A 17,171-nucleotide genomic window follows, 5' to 3' on the forward strand; every position below is an offset into this window, starting at 1 on the left:
TGCGATAAAATTATGACAAGCTTTACTTATAGCCAATTACCTTTAATTAATTATATTAACAATTAATGCTTGATTAACATCAACTGGCACAACAAAATTGCCATTACTTTGAATTGAAATGTAAAAAAATCAACATAAAAGCACTAATTCAAAATAAAGAGCATTATGCGGCTCCCACATTAACTCCAAGCCTTTGTAAAAGTGGGATGTCCTCCACATAAGAGCTCATTGAACGTGCATGTTTAGCTTTGTAAAATGCGAGCAAAAACACGTTTGCCAGTGCATGGCGCTGTTCTTCATTACCCTTACCCTTGTCCATAGGGCGAGTGGGGTCCTGTCTGACATCGATAGTTTGCTTAATTGCCACATGCTGTTTTTTTCGTGCTTTTCAAAGTTTGGATGGCTGAAATTATTTGACCCTACATAAAATGCGCTGCTCTTATCAGTGACATTGGGATTCTAACGGCAAATTTTGCACCACATTTCCGTGCGAGCATCATTTGCTTCTAGCCATGGTACCTCCCGCAGCCACTTTTCAGCAAAAGTCCTTTTTTTCGATAGCTCTGGTGACGTCTCTGTCGTCTGTCTGTCTTTTGACGGGGGTGGGGGAACACAGAAATAATTACTCAGTGGGGCCTGCCTCTTTGACATTTTGAGAAGTGATTTTCTTGTGTCCGCCGCAAATACAGTGTTCAGCCATCGGTACGCAAAAGCATATGGAAGCCGTTGAGGGCCAGCGCGTTTGTCTAAGTCCAGTACACATGCGCGCATGCGGGCCACTTATATGCACCCCTGCCTATAACGGTATCATTGGGAGGAACGACTACTTAATTTGGAACCTTGGCACTGCTGTCCATGATGAGTGCTATGTTCAGACATACATGCACTTACTCTTAGCCGCACCGCAGTTCGATGATCAACTTTGTGATCGTGTCATTATTATTATTATTATTTTTACCTATTCTGTTCAGCTGCTTAGACACTGAGAATAGGAATCTGAGTGTCCCTACGATCTGAACAGTTTTAATGGATCACATGGGAGTTTGATATACTTCCATTGTGGTTGTTCATTACGTTTTATTTATTAGGAGAAAGCAGCGAACAGGAAGGGGTTATGGAGGGACAGAAAGGAAGGAAGCATACAGAAGAGGAGAAGAACAAAATACAACAAGACATACATTATTACATATCTATGCTACCAATGAACATAATGCCATCGTTCGCTAATTATATTTACCCGTGGACACCATGTTATCATGTCATTAGGACTTGTGGTCGAATGTCTTTGATTTTTGGCTGAAGAGAAGAGTGGTGCTGTCCACCAATCACATACTCAGTGGTGTTTTGGCTTCAAAGGTGTGGGAAGATGCCAGTCTTCTACAAACATCTGGCAGAGTCCGCTGCCAGAAAATTCTTAATGCCAGCCTCCGGGATGTTGAGACAATGGGTCCGAGTTGACCATGTTCTCTGCCTTTGAACAGTTCCTAAATTCCACCGATGTGTCTTCTTATGAATTCGAGAGCAACCAGATTATGTGGCTTGAGCATCTGATTTTGATCCCTCTTTGGCCAGGTTTTCAGTCTTCATGCACAATTCCGATTTTTCCTGGTCTGTTTTTTGGGCATGCCCATTCAAACTGCGTTTTTCCATTGAGCCTGTTCAAATATTACATATGCACACTAATTTGGAGTCCGACACGCACTGAGCAAACTGACCAGCATGCGCAGAAGCATCAAAACAAATGACTACATATGCTGGTTGTACGTCATTCTAGGATCATCATATTTTGATTTCCAAAAAGAGGACACAAAAAACACATAAATAATCCCCGTTTAGTCTTATATTCAAAGTTTAAATGGATTGATAGAACACATGGTGACTCAGCCATGTAAGCAATATTGAAATTTTGCACATTTTGCGCACGGAAAGAAAACTGAGCATTCTCAGGCATATTGTTTTTTATCATTTTATTATTTTTTTTGTTGACTGTGGTCAAGCCTGCTTCCTGCCTAAAAGCCGAGTTCAAGCTAGGCGCAGGCACTAATGCATGTACTCCCAATCTCTCTTGCTCTTTGCTGACGAAATTGCTACATGAATTCCGATTTGGGAGACTTGAGAGTTCAGACTGCAGCCACATTCTGGAAAAATGCGGCTCAGATCACAGATTTTAACCACGTAGGAAAGTGATCTAGATCAGATTTGAAATGGTGCACTTCTGTGCAACTTGTCCCATTCAGACCGTCAAGTTAATGCCTCACTCGAGTCGGAAAAACACGAAAAATTGGATTTGTGCATTAAGACCTGCGGTCTGAACCTATACATTTACACATGCATTGAGAAAGAGTATGGATTTTGGTATGGTATGAATACCAGACACCTCCCCCGGTACCATGGATGATGCAGAGCATGTTGAAGAGACTCTCTTGGCTATATCGGCTCTAGCAGCATAAGAAAATAAATGAAAACATGGGTTGTATAAAATGCTTGCCCTGGCTAAGTAAGGGTTAGGAAACATCAAGTGTAATCTATTACGTATACATTTACACATGTATTGAGTAAGAGTATGGATATTTTTGGACAGAACATTCTTAAATTACATTGTAAATAACATTGCACAGCTAAAATATACTTATTTATCAAGTAAAGGGAAAATGAATCTTTTAGAGATCAACTATATGCAGGTAAATGCAGCGGAACACAAAACATTCAAAGACAACAATAAGAGCATTGGTCTTTTACGAAGTGCTGGAGCTGCAAGCCCAGATTTGAGTGTTGTTGCCACAGCAACCGACCTCTCATACTTGAATCTACTCATGGGCTTGAGCAAAGCAGGCTCCTTCCTCTTTATGTACTGTCCATTTCGATCACCCCTTAACCCTGGTAATAGATTTTACCACTACCTTAGATCCTTGTACACAATTGCATAATCATCTCATATTATGACTATGCGGTCTTCTAATACATCTTACATTAACAGTAATACCACAAACTAATTAAGTAAAAAAACTTTTAGGTCATCTGAAATGACCCAAAAACTAAAGAAAACATTAATGAATATTAAGATCAGTCCCTCACATTGCAACTTTGGTGTAGCTCAATAGTTGGCCACAACATACTCAGTGATGTTTTTGGCAGCCGTTTTAATATTTGTCTTTTGGATGATAATACAGTGCTATTCGACATAGGATCGCTTCGACACACGATCTTTTCGACACATTTGACTCGCTATTTGTTTCTACATCCTACGACATGCTCGGAATACACCGATTTTTGACAGCGCCGCAGTTTCTTTGCATTTGCGGAAGACGGACACACGGCTGATTTTCTTGTGAGAGAAATCAACACTGGATCCAAAAAGGTTAGTGCATGTGGAAAAAAAGAAAAAATGTGATGCTTACCATTGAAATGAAGATGTAAATGATAGCAAAATATAACCATGATGTGTGCATCCTTGAACTGGGTCGACAATAGGGCCATAGAATGTCGATCTCGGCCGGCGGTCCTCCTCCGATCGCCACTCTTTATAAGTTAAGGTGACAATTCTTATTGTGGTAACATCGCCAAAGAAATCGCCAGCTTCGTCAGGTTTCTAATAAGTTATTCCATCAACTTGTGCAACACTTAAGCCAGCATCAAAACAGGAAGTAAAGTAGAACCGTGCTCTCTTGCTCAGCATCACGTCAGCAGCCGCGGTGGGTTCAGGTACAGCAAAAAAGTCCGCCACACTAAAACCCGATTCATTACATTATTACAGGTATTATTATTAATATTACTATTATTTTATTATTATTATTCTCATTTTTATTCATAATTTATGTGTTTTGCTCTTTGTAATTGCTATTTGCAATGTAACAGGAGTATTTATTAAGGATTTAGTATAGGTTTTTGGGCTGTGGAACGAATTAATGGAATCATAATGTATTCTTATGGGAAAATCCTGCTCGACATTTCGACTTACAAAGAAGGTCCTGGAACGAATTAACTTCATATGTAGCGGTACCACTGTACTTATTAGTGTTAGCCATTTGTTAGTCATCTCAAAATGAGTTTTTCCTTGTCTAGTTTTTGTTGACGAAAAGTCAAGACTAATTTTGTCTAGTTTTAGTTGATGTTTACTCAATATTTTTGTCCGTAAAGTTAAATAAATGTACTTCAAAAATAAATAAATAAATAAATTAAAGGTTTTCAACTATTTCGAATGAACATTGACATTGACGAGCACATATTGTAGAGTCTACAAGGACAATGCCAACTGTATGTAAAAATAGTTGTCTGAGAGTGTAAGAGGACGCGCGCCGTTAGCATTAGCCTAATGAAAGCTCGAACACTAATGATATGCTAATGCTACAAGTTACATTTAGTGTGTGAGGATCACTCAGCACGGACCTTAAATGATAAAGCAATATTGCGTATTTTCTCCGGCCATGATAAGAAAACAAATCATACCTGTGTGCAAGCCTACATGGCGACTGGAGAAGACACGCTGGTGAGTCATGGAGGGGGGGGGGGGGGGTGCAGCACGTCACATGAGTGACACAACCAGACACTGCTACGATGCAGGCTAACTACACATAAAATGTCACACATTGTGAACATATGATGGAAACTTTTGCGCATTTTCGTCTCGTTCTCGTCTCGTCAGACTAAAACTGGAATTCATCTCGTTATGTTTTAGTCGTCCAAAACATTTTTTAACTCATTTCATCATCATCATGAAAAAAAAACTGTTCATTGATGAAATATTTTCGTCATCGTTGATTAAAACATCACTGCATACTCATACTTCCCCCCCCCCCCAAATTTTTGCATGACAATAGAACTAATGAAGTATCAAACGCCTCCTCCATGAGTGTTATGCAATTGACAGCAATAACCTACCCCATTCTCCTATTGTAACCTATGCACAACACACAGACCAGACTAGTATTTCAAATGAACATTTAATTGGCCTCTTACTAAACGGTAAATGTTACAGTGGCAAAGGCCACCAATTTGGTGTTTCAAATTTCTGAATAATTATAATGCCAACGTCCATTTAATCTGACGAAGCTGGTTAATAGACAGCGACCCCAGAGACAGCGCTGTTGTGCTGCTACATTATCGGTGCGTGTGTGTGTGTATGAGTGTACACAATAAAGTTCCTGTTATGCTCGTGTCTCTGCATGAATGACTTTTCAATTTTGTTTATCTGTTTATCTACAGTATAGAGGACATCATTCCCCTACCACATCTACCTAGGGTTGTGAGAAAAAAATAAGTTTATGCTAGGTTTGAATCTAGTTATGCAAACGAGCTCTGCGCCCACAGAACCCAAAAGAACCACCATTCTATTACTTTGAAGAGATTTTCAGAGAGAAGGAGAAGCAAGAGAGCTCATTAAAAGAACTCTTAAAGAGGAGAAGCACAATGTTTAGACAATTTAACGCTCGTTGAAAGTAGTGCGTGAAAAAACGAGGATGCAACTATGCAGTCATTAAAATCTTCCATTGTGTGTGATTAACTTAAAATCTTTGCCATAGTCAGTGGAAAAAACTCTCATCAATTATTTATGACACGATGATTTGTAATATTACTGTAGCTTGTTACTTTTCTGGAAAAATACTTCCTTATTTATCAGTTAGACCTACCTGTCAGTTCAAATATTTTTACAAAGCTTTCAAATGTATACATTTGATTTGAAATTGTGTGTGTTTGTGGTTGAAGTCGTGGCATTTAATAATATTCCCAGACTGAAAAATGTTAAAATTAAGAGGGCACATTTTAGATAATCTAGACCAGTACGTGTCAAATAGTTGGCCCCCCCACTCCAAACACCTCGGGGGCTCGCCGAACATACTTTTTTTTGCCGAACTAGAATAACGTGTAATTGCACATCCATTCAGTGGGTGGCAATGGCGCTCTCATTTTCAGAGTGTACGCAGTATTTTTGAATTAAACAAGAGCACACAGCAAAGAGTGGGATATATGAAGTCTCCCGAAAGCTAAAACGAGGAAATATGACAAAGCGTACGTAGCGTTTGGCTTCACTTTTAATACATTAGGAGACGAGAAAAGATCGGTATTGTTACTGTGTCCAAAAATGTTGGCAGCAGAGAGTGTGAAGCAAAATCAATGAAGCTGTCACTTAAAGACATTAGACCCCAATCATATTAATAAGCCACTTGAATTTTTTACAGCGATAACATGCCGAATATTGCCAACAATTGTCCCGCTTTGTAAGCGCTACATCTGTAAATTAGGGAGCACTGTTAGCATCATGCAAGGTGGCATTGCAAGTTGCTCAGTGTAAAAAAAAAAAAAAAAAAAAAAAAAAAAAAAAAAAAAAAAAAAAAACATACCATACCATAGCAGAGGAGCTGATAATGCCTGCAGCATTAGACATGGTGTCAGTCATGCTGGGCGATACAAGTGCTGGAAAAATAAAAACTGTCCCTCTGTCCAATGACACTCGTTTTATTAATTTTTGCAGCATATTGTGCTTTTAGTTAATGTTGCTAATCAATTTGAATTTATTAATTATTTATTGATTTTATTAAGTTTTATTTTTGTTTCAAATATTCAAAAAATGTGCCTCGTGTGTATGTTTTTTGTTTTGTTTTTTGTTTTGCTCTCCAAATTCAGGCAAATTGAGCGCTTTAAGTCTCTTCTGTTACAAACAAAAACAATGTTAATAAAGTTTTCCTTTAGTGTAAGTTGATCTTCATTTTTTTCTTTATTGTTAACAAGGAAACAATGTTATGCAGGGGTGTGCTCATAATAATTTTATAGACAAATGATACTATTTACAGTGTTGGCAGAAAGTTGGGGGGGGGGCATGAAACATTTACTTCTACCCTATGCGTAACAGAAAATAATTGAGAAGCACTGATGTAGACTAAGATGCACAAAAGCCAATTCAGCTTTTAAGACCATATAACGTGAGAATGAAAAATGTATTTGTTAAAGACAACACCTGACAAATTAGTTTTAACTATTATTAATTCCAGAATTATTCATGCCTCATGAGATCCCTATTTTAATTTTGCAAATACCCTAATTTGTGTTTTTGTGCATCAAGGTTTCCACAAATCTAGATCCCTGTAAAGCTATTAGATGAATGTTATTTCTATATTATACATAAGAAATTTACGTTTTTTATCAGAATGTGGAACGTTCTGTGTGTTTGTGTGTCAGAATTCAGCCAATAGGTCTGGTGGAGCGGATCCAGGCCATTGCCCAGAACATGTCAGACATGGCTGGGAGGGTGGAGCAGATTCTACAGCGCAGTACTGCAAGTAAAAGAGGTGAGGTGATTGAAGCCTGAACACACACACGGACACCCACACGCCCACGCACACAGACCTGTCATGCACTCACACACCTTGTGTGAATGTTACATATAGCTGTAGCCCTTCAGACGAATCCCACCCATCCATTTCAAATCCTTGCAATTTAGAAAACACTTTCCCCTCTGCCCACACAAGCCAAACTGTCAAGTCTGAATGTTCTTGAATGCACGATTTATGAGTAACTTGCACTTGCTGGTTGAGCTCACGGAACATGACAGGCATTATTCACGACACATTGCCCATTCAAATAGCTAACCCTTCATTTATGTCATAACTGGAAGCACTCAGGTGATCAGCACAACACATTCTCTAGTGTTACAGCGTTACTACTTTGAAGCAGGATATTTAAATCATAATGATGAATAACCTTGAAGCTAATAACATGTGGCTCTGTCAGCATTTTCATTAGCTGTCACTTTCAATTTCTGCATCGGATACAAAGCGGAATCCCGCTTTAATTCACACTGCTCTTTGTGACAACAATCCAACTTGCTGTCTCATTAATGTGTCATAATGTCTAATATAATTTAAATGGGCTTGATCCAAATGCAGTGCTACAGAAAGTTTCTTTTTAAGTCGTGCTGCTATCATGCTAATAAGACCTTGTGACTGATGAGGTGCTGCATGGGGGAGAAGCTGCAACTGCTCCCCTAATTGGGCTCACTAGTGCCTGGGCTTTGAGGAGAAGGATGGATGGAGAAGGAAGGAGGTGTAAAGAGATAAAGAAAGAGTGAATTAAGTGAGAAGGGAGCAAAAAAAAAGAGGACACTGCAAATGAAGCCAGGGGCTGACATGGTCATTAAGCACATGAGCCATGTAAGGCCAATAACTCACATGTGCTTGGTAACTACTCATAAGCTTTGTAACTACTCATATTATGTAATTTGTCTTTATTGAAAAGGAGTGTTAATAATTACACATACCAAAATATTAGGTACAATTATATAGAATGGGCTTTTATCAGAACTTGAATGGACATTGGTCTGGTTTTATATTGGTTTGCAACAAGGGCGTAGGTTTGCATAGGGACGGGAGGGGTATAAAACTACCAACTTTTCAGGACACCCAAATTTTAAGCAACATTATTTGCATTATATAATGAGCTCAGTTATATAGATAATTTAAATTGTCTTGTAGTAAGATTTTGTTAGAATAGAATTGACCCTACCATTATGAAGTGAATTACAGTACTTTCATTATGTTCAGACTTACATTTACCCCTTTTCACTTGCTGAATGTGCTGGTCCCCCCCCGCCCCCCTCCCAAATGCACGTTTGATTAGCTCAGGGGTCAGCAACACGTGGCTCTGGAGCCACATGCGGCTCTTTAGTGCTGCCCGAGTGGCTCCATGGAGCTTTTTCAAAAATGTTTGAAAATGGAAAATGATGGGGAAGGGAAATGTATTTTTTTTGTATTGTTTTAATATAGTTTCTGTAGGAGGACAAACATGACACAAACATTCTAATTTATTACAGTTGTAATGAAGTTAAACTTGGGAAGGCATCGTACAACAGAGTTGTCACGTGGTGTGTCATTCTCTATAGGATGCACTGCAGGGAAAATAAACATTTAATCATGAAGGCTCATTATGTATTTGTAGCTTACTTAGTCATTTTGATATTAGGCTAATAGAGATACATACATCATTTGTTGCCTTCATTATAATGCTTATATAAGCCTGTTAATTTTTTTGCGGCTCCAGAAATATTTGTATATTTTTTGGGGGGTCCAATTTGGCTCTTTCAACATTTTGGGTTGCCGACCCCTGGGTTAGCTGATGACTTGACCCACACACACGAACACAGACCCGACACAGACAGCATACCGACAATATGCTGCCTCCTCCGTCCCCTTCGAAGAGGAGGGGTATTAGATGTTTTTTTTTTTCGTTTAGCAGCAGCCACTGTAAGTGATGTAAAATGACATCAATGTTGTGGAGTTGGGGAACACACCACTAGTTATGCTACTGAGATTCCAACCCGCATCAGAGTTAGCATAACATTAAACTGTGTGAACTTGCTAAACTGCAAACCTCGAGTTGGAAGTTGCTTAGACAGAAGTGTCCTCCTGTATGTGATTTCTACTGTTAACTAGAGCTGTCCCAAATGACTAATTTCCTCCCGATTAGTCAGCCGACTATTTTTACGATTAGTCGACTAATCTAATAATTTATTTTTTATTTTTTTACTACTTTAATAATGACATTTTAGTTCAAGCTTATTAATTCACAAAAAACATTTTGGAACACCTAAATCCTTTATTAACGTATAAATAAATAACATAAATACCAATAATAAATCACAAACAATGAGGTCAAATGCTGCTGGCATTAACTAGTGCAAAAAAATGTAAACGGAAACACTGTAACTTCACCTCTTTAACAGGAGTCAAAACAATTCTTACTCCTTTTGTGGTATGTCATTGTCTATATTGTTCTTGTCACGTCTCGGAAGTCTTGTTAATGTTTTGTGTTGATTCATGTCAGTTTCTTTTATTTTGGTAGTGGCGTGCCTCCTACAGTTAACTTTACTTCCTGCCCTTGCCAATCAGGCGGATTGCATCCACCTGTGACCCTCTGTATAAATAGCCTGCTTCTAACCTTGCCCAGTGTCGGTTTGTCTGCTATCCTGCCACGTCCTACACCACGTCCTTGTGTAAGCCCCTTTTTTGAGAACGATTCATGTTTTTGAACCAATGCCTTTTTTGTTTCTATTGAACTATACTCAGTTGATTGAGGTCCAGCTGTTGCTGTGAATTTTTGTTGAATAATGTCCAGCCGTTGCTGTGAATTTTTGTTAACTTCCATTTTTGAACTTTATGAACTGGAAAATAAATCTTTGTTTGGACTGAACTGTCGAGCATTTGGGTCCTTTAGTGCATCCTTGTCAGTTCTAAATGTTAAAATGAATTGCAATGTCCCGGACAACCATTTTCAGAATAATATGTGAGAGTTCAGATGCTTTTTCTGATGTCCATTCTTCATTTTTTGGGGATGGAAAAAACTGATCAACTTTTGTTTGTTTTAACCTGAAAATAGATCAAGTAGAGGGCACACTGAAATATTACCACAATTATTTTGAATGAAAGGCACACATACCCACAGTAACAAAAATTAAATATATAGTATTAATTTTGTAGTATACTACTATATGTAATACTTTATAAAATTAAGTAACATTAGTGCAGTCATGTATATATTTTCCCCAAGTGAGAGCTTCCATGATCCTAATAAATTTATTAATAATTTGAAAAAAAATTATATAATTATATTATACATGTATTAATTATTTTATTAAATAAAAATGCACGTTGATCCGATGCACATAAAGGCAACTTCCATTTAAAAAAAAAAAAAAAAAAAAAAACGTTAGAAAGTTGTATGGACTTACAATCCGCTAGCTTGTTGTTTCTTGTTGTCTTCAAAAATTACACTTGGGTGACGGCGCTTCAAGTGTTCGTTCATAGCTGACGTGCTACCGTGGTATGCGAGCTCAGCTTAGCAAAGAGTACACGAAGTGGTGGCACCCTCCATATTTTCCTTGAAATAATTTCAGGCTCTGGCTAGTCTGGTCCGCTTTTTTGGCTTTATGCCGCTTTCACCGTGTTACCAGTTCTGCCCTTCTTGGTAATTGGCGGTGTTTTCAACTGATCGCCGCAGTGAGGAGTGAACCAGCGATTCACTTGACTCGTCGTCGGTTCGTCAGATTTCCTCAGGAAGGCGGCGGCGTGCATAAAAACACAGAGAGGCGTCGGATGGCTCTTTATGGATACTTTTATTGACCAAAACAAAAACGTGGGGGATGCAGCCACTCAACTCGGGGATACCCGCGCACTTTTCCAACTCACCGATCTCGCTCCCTCTCTCTCTCGCTCGCTCACCCACTTTCTTCCTCTTTGCTCAATCTGACAACGCCGATCACATTGAAATAACAGCAGCCCCCTTGGGTGTGCCAGTAACAACCGCTTGTATCGCGAGCGCCTGCCATTCTAAACTTTATCCGCATGTTATTTATTTTTTTAACCCGTCATTACCCGTCGACGGTATGTTTTGCCCGTCGACGCATTTACGTCATTGATGACGTCGACAACGTCAACTAGTCGGGACAGCTCTACTGTTAATGTTAATTAAACTGGGAGAAATGTAGTGAACCGAGGTTTACCCCCTTCTCCCCAGTTTTTTTTTTTTTTTTTTTTAATTTATGTGGTCTTAAAGCAGCCCAAAGGAGCTTTCATTTTTTTTGTTGAGTTTGGCAGTGCTTGTGGACAAAACCAGTGTTTTACCTAAAGGAAGGCCGCATTTTTATTTTTCCTACTCCCTAACTGAGAAGTTTGGTCAGTCATATTTGATTTATTTATTGAGACAATGTTGAGTGGTCTTCAGACAAATTTTTATCTTTTTTCATTTCTGTATAGTTCAGAGATTAATAGCACGTTTGTATCTGTTGTGTATGTTAATATAATTTATGTTCAAATATGGTAATTAAAATTTGCTAATAAAACCTATATATTTATTCTGAAAGTTTTCAAAATATTTTTTTAGTAGTTTTTGCAAACATAAGTTTGATTCGAATGGTATATCACCTGAACCAATACACATCAAAGTTAGTATAAGTCCGTACAGATTTATTTTGCATTGATCATTTAGCCTATCAATTAATTAGGTTCATATTCGTGAGAAATTTAGCCCTGACCCCCATTCACCCAATCTGTTTATTCTTAGTAATGTCCCGTCCCTAGCAAAAATTGTACATGTAGGTTATGCTGTTATATCGTCCCCTACCAATGTTGAGACCAAACCTACGCCTATCAAAACTGTTGCCATAATAACACCTTCATCCACGACATACTGTAAGGCAATATTTTGTGGAACATTTAATATAAGTTCCGCTGTCGATCTTATATCGTTGAATCAACGTCACTTTTGTACCCTCAATTAATGTTGTTTCAACGTTGAAATCCTTGCAAAACCTGAACGTCCTTTCGATTATTAATAATATCGGAACAACGCTGACTCAATATTGTTTTCGACCAAAATGCCCACTTATGGACCCTAACTTCAATGAGTCATTGACATTAATTCTGTAGGATATTCTTCTTTGTCTCTTCTCACTTTCCCTTTCTCTTACCGTATTGTCAATCAATCAACTTTATTTGTATCGCACATTTAAAAAATCCGCAAAGGAGTCCAAAATGCTTTACATGCCATAAAACCGCAAAATAAGTGAACATTTAAAGATAAAAGAAACACATAAAAGAATAAAATAAATAAAAGACGAGGTCATAAACAGTCATTGCACATTAAAAGCTGAAGAAAAATAAAATGTTTAAAGGTGTGATTTGAAATCCGTAAGTGAAGGGGCCTGTCTAATAGTAAGTGGTAATTGGTTCCACAGCCTGGGCGCCATCACCGCAAAGGCACGGTCACCCCTAAGCTTCAGCCTTGATCTTGGGACTTCTAGAAGCAGGTAGTCAGCTGATCTGAGGATTCTGGTTGGACTGTAAGGCTGAAGCAGTTCTGACAGATATGGCGGCGCAAGATTATTCAAATATTTAAAAACAAATAATAATATCTTAAAATGTATCAGGTATTGTACTGGGAGCCAGTGAGGAGATGCTAAAATCGGGGTGGTATGTTCGCGCCTGTGGGTTCTGGTTAGGAGTCGAGCAGCAGAGTTTTGTACAAGTTTCAGACGGGCCAGTGCATCCTGACCGACTCCTGCATACAAAGAATTACCATAATCCAGCCGAGGTATGACAGAAGCATGAATCAATTTCTCCAAATCAGAGCGTGAAACAATAGATTTCACCTTAGCAATCTGGCGAAGCTGATAAAAAAAAGTCCCGTACAACACAAGAAATCTCTTTCTCAAATTTAAAATCAGAATCAAATTGGACCCCCAGATTTTTGACATTGTTCTTAAGAAACAGAGACAATGAACCGAAGTCAACAATCAGGGAGACCTGGCTCCTTGGTCTGAACACCATGACTTCAGTCTTGCCTTCATTCAAACTTAAAAAATTACGTGAAAGCCACGACTTTATATCGTTGAGGCATTCAATGATTTGACAGAAAGTGCCATTTTGCGCCATTGGAAAATAAATCTGACAGTCATCAGCATACAAATGAAATAAAACACTATGTTTCCTAAAAACAGAACCAAGAGGCAATAAATAAAGCGAAAATAAAAGAGGGCCGAGAACAGATCCCTGGGGAACCCCGTGTGGAAGTGGTGCCTTTTTGGACATGAAATTGCCCATTTTTACACAAAAACTCTGTTCATTTAGCTACGACTTGAACCATTCAAGAGCGACACCTTGAATGCCCACACTGTGCTTAAGACGAGAATTTAAAATCTCATGGTCTACGGTATCAAATGCTGCAGATATACAAATGCTGCAGATATATCTAAAAGAACTAAAACAACAAACTTGCCAGAGTCTGTTGCCAAAAGAATATCATTTGTCACTCTTAAAAGTAGTGACTCAGTGCTGTGGAGGGATTTAAAACCAGACTGGAATGGTTCCGAAATCTGGTTTTCTTCCAGGAATGGTAGCAGCTGACTATTGATAACCTTTTCTAGTATTTTAGAAATCTATGGAAGATGAGAAATAGGCCTAAAATTTGAACAGAGGGTGGAGTCTAGGCCTCTTCATTAAAGGTTCTACTACTGCATGCTTAAAGTCACATGGCGTTGTGCCAGTAAGGAGACTACCGTTAATAATTTTTAAGACATGTGGGCCAATGATGTCAAAAAGCTCTTTAAATAAGCGAGGGGGAATTACATCAGAGAGGGAACCTGAGGGCTTTATGTTACTAACAATGTCACAAAAAGCTAAAGGAAAAAGGAAAACACAGTTGAATCATTTGACGCAGGCCGAGCTTAGGTCTAAAGAGTTGGTCTGTGTGTGTGTGTATGTATACAAGCTCTGATAACCACCCGCTTTTCTTGTCTCCAGTTAGGCAAGGAACATTCGGACAGTGTGACATTCCTAAAGACCCTCATTATCCAGACTGCCCCGGCAAGATGGATGTAAGTCTGCTTTAAGTGTAGATTTCCACTATTTGACACACAGAAAAACACATTTTTGCCCTGTCCATCTCAGTGCTGCAAGAATTTCATATCATACAAACCGAGATGAGCAATCTTTGTGGAGTTCTGGGTTGTCAAAATCAGTACAATTTCAAGTGGCAAAAGGTATCCTACTGTCTATCCCGTGGCTAGCGCTACATGTTGCAGCTGTTCTCAAACATCTGTTCGACTACAGAGATATACTGTATGCCATAAATGCCTTAAGCAATAGACAACACTTAGTATAAATGACCATTTGAAATACCGTTGTACATGGTATTAGGGTTTGCAAATCGTGTGTTTTTTTGACTCTCATTATGGAGAGAATATTGTTTAAACACAAAATATGACGACACTTAAGAGAGCAGCTACTGTGTGGTGACCACTACACGCATTCAGGACATAAACACTGATACACTCGAAACAGGTAAAAAGTAGCTTAGAATATTGGCACACACTCATTAGATTTCTGTACCTTTTCAATCTGTTGGTTACCTCTCTATCCTGCAATACCACCTCGACCCTCAAGAGAGGATAATGAGTATCTTGTACCACCTTTCTCAGGCTGAATCGACACTGCAGCTCCAAATGCTCATTTTCAATTAAAATCCAATTTTTGGATGTGTATCAATTGTGACTGTGTTTGCACTGACGATACACACGAATCAACTTGTAACAACATACAATTATGTGTCAACATTAGCTAATACCAGGGGTGAAAGTGGTTAGAATTTCTTGACGGAACTCCATGACATGAGGTCTTCACGGAGCCAGAATTTTCCATCCATCCATCCATCCATCCATCCATCCATCCATCCATCCATCCATCCATCCATCCATCCATCCATCCATCCATCCATCCATCCATCCATCCATCCATCCATCCATCCATCCATCCATCCATCCATCCATCCATCCATCCATCCATCCATCCATCCATCCATCCATCCATCCATCCATCCATTATCTTGGGCTTGCTCCGGGGTCGGGTCGCGGGGGCAGCAGCTATAACAGGGAAGCCCCGACTTCCCTCTCCCCAGCCACTTCAACCAGCTCCTCCGGTGGGATCCCAAGGCGTTCCCAGGCCAGCCGAGAGACACAGTCTCTCCAGCGTGTCCTGGGTCATCCCCGGGGCCTCCCGCCAGTGGGACATGCCCGGAACACCTCTCCGGAGAGGCGTCCAGGAGGCATCCGAACCAGATGCCCGAGCCACCTCAGCTGGCTCCTCTCAACGCGGAGGAGTAGCGGCTCAACGCCGAGTCCCTCCCGGATGACCGAGGTTCTCACCCTATCTCTAAGGGAGAGCCCGGACACCCTGCGAAGGAAACTCATCTCGGCCGCTTGTATCCGGGATCTTGTTCTTTCGGTCACGACCCACAGCTCGTGACCATAGGTGAGAGTAGGAACGTAGATCGACTGGTAAATCGAGAGCATTGCCTTTCGGCTCAGCTCCTTCTTCACCACTACGGACCGGTGCAGCGTCCGCATTACTGCAGATGCTGCACCGATCTGCCTGTCGATCTCTCGCTCCCTCCTACCCTCACTCGTGAACAAGACCCCAAGATACTTGAACTCCTCCACTTGGGGCAGGACCTCCTCCCCGACCCGGAGGGGGCACTCCACCCTTTTCCGACTGAGGACCATGGTCTCTGATTTGGAGGTGCTGATCTTCATCCCGACCGCTTCACACTCGGCCGCGAACCGTTCCAGTGAGAGTTGGAGGTCACGGCTTGATGAAGCCAACAGCACCACATCATCTGCAAAAAGCAGAGATTCAATGCTGAGGTCACCAAACCGGACCCTCTCAACGCTTCGACTGCGCCTAGAAATTCTGTCCATAAAAGTTATGAACAGAATCGGTGACAAAGGGCAGCCTTGGCGGAGTCCAACCCTCACTGGGAACGAATTCGACTTACTGCCGGCAATGCGGACCAAAGTCTGACACCGGTCGTACAAGGACCGAACAGCCCGTACCAAGGGGCTCAGTACCCCGTACTCCCGGAGTCTTCACGGAGCCAGAATTTTATTTATTTAAAAAAAAAAAAAATTAATTTCTTTTTTTTTTTTTTTTTTGGGAGTCAAACCTCCTAAAACCACTGAAATGCAGAGAGAACTGCTTTTGGCACAGTTATACCTATAACACATACACACACAAAAAACTGGTTTTACACATGCATTAGGCTACTTCTTACTCATACTGTCACAAGGCAATCATGAGAAACTGATTTTCATTCAAAATTGTTTTTTTTTAAATGATTTGCTAAATAACAGTTAACAAAAACACCAGTTACGCCAACGTCCATCTCCTAATTTTTTATTTTCCCTCATTTCCTCACATCTAAAATCAAAACCTCAATTTTAACTACTTAAGAACTTACACATTAAAATTGAAGATAATGTAAAAAAAAATACATATTTTTATAAATAAAGATGTAAGTACCATACATTAAAAAAATAAGTACAAATGACTTACATCATACACAATGAAATGGAATATTTTTGAAGATCACGCAAACATTGATTCTTTAAATTATCAGGCATGCAAACTGGTTAGGGATGAAAAAGGTGACAAAGTAACATGGACACACGGCATGTGCGGAAAAGTGCATTTCATAGTGCAACCAGAGACATCTCGAATTAAACACAGTACATAATAATTTAACATATACAAATCTAAATCTCTCATCCTGAAATCAGAACATATAAGACGCATTAAGTAGCAAATTATGCAAAATCTAAATGATAAAATATACAGTATGTCCCATTTGCATTA

At 39.6% G+C, this 17,171-nt stretch overlaps 1 protein-coding gene across 1 annotated transcript in view; it reads left to right on the forward strand.

Moving 5' to 3' along the window:
• LOC130904522 (alpha-1,6-mannosylglycoprotein 6-beta-N-acetylglucosaminyltransferase B-like) overlaps window positions 1-17,171 on the forward strand; it is a 143,502-nt gene that overhangs the window by 34,258 nt on the left and 92,073 nt on the right. The window contains exons 4-5 of the mRNA XM_057817336.1: window positions 7,174-7,283; window positions 14,286-14,359. Of these exons, the coding sequence (XP_057673319.1) occupies window positions 7,174-7,283; window positions 14,286-14,359 (184 nt within the window). The remainder of the gene's footprint in view (window positions 1-7,173; window positions 7,284-14,285; window positions 14,360-17,171) is intronic.

This window comes from Corythoichthys intestinalis, chromosome 16, assembly GCF_030265065.1.
Source record: "Corythoichthys intestinalis isolate RoL2023-P3 chromosome 16, ASM3026506v1, whole genome shotgun sequence".
Lineage (NCBI taxonomy): Eukaryota > Metazoa > Chordata > Actinopteri > Syngnathiformes > Syngnathidae > Corythoichthys > Corythoichthys intestinalis.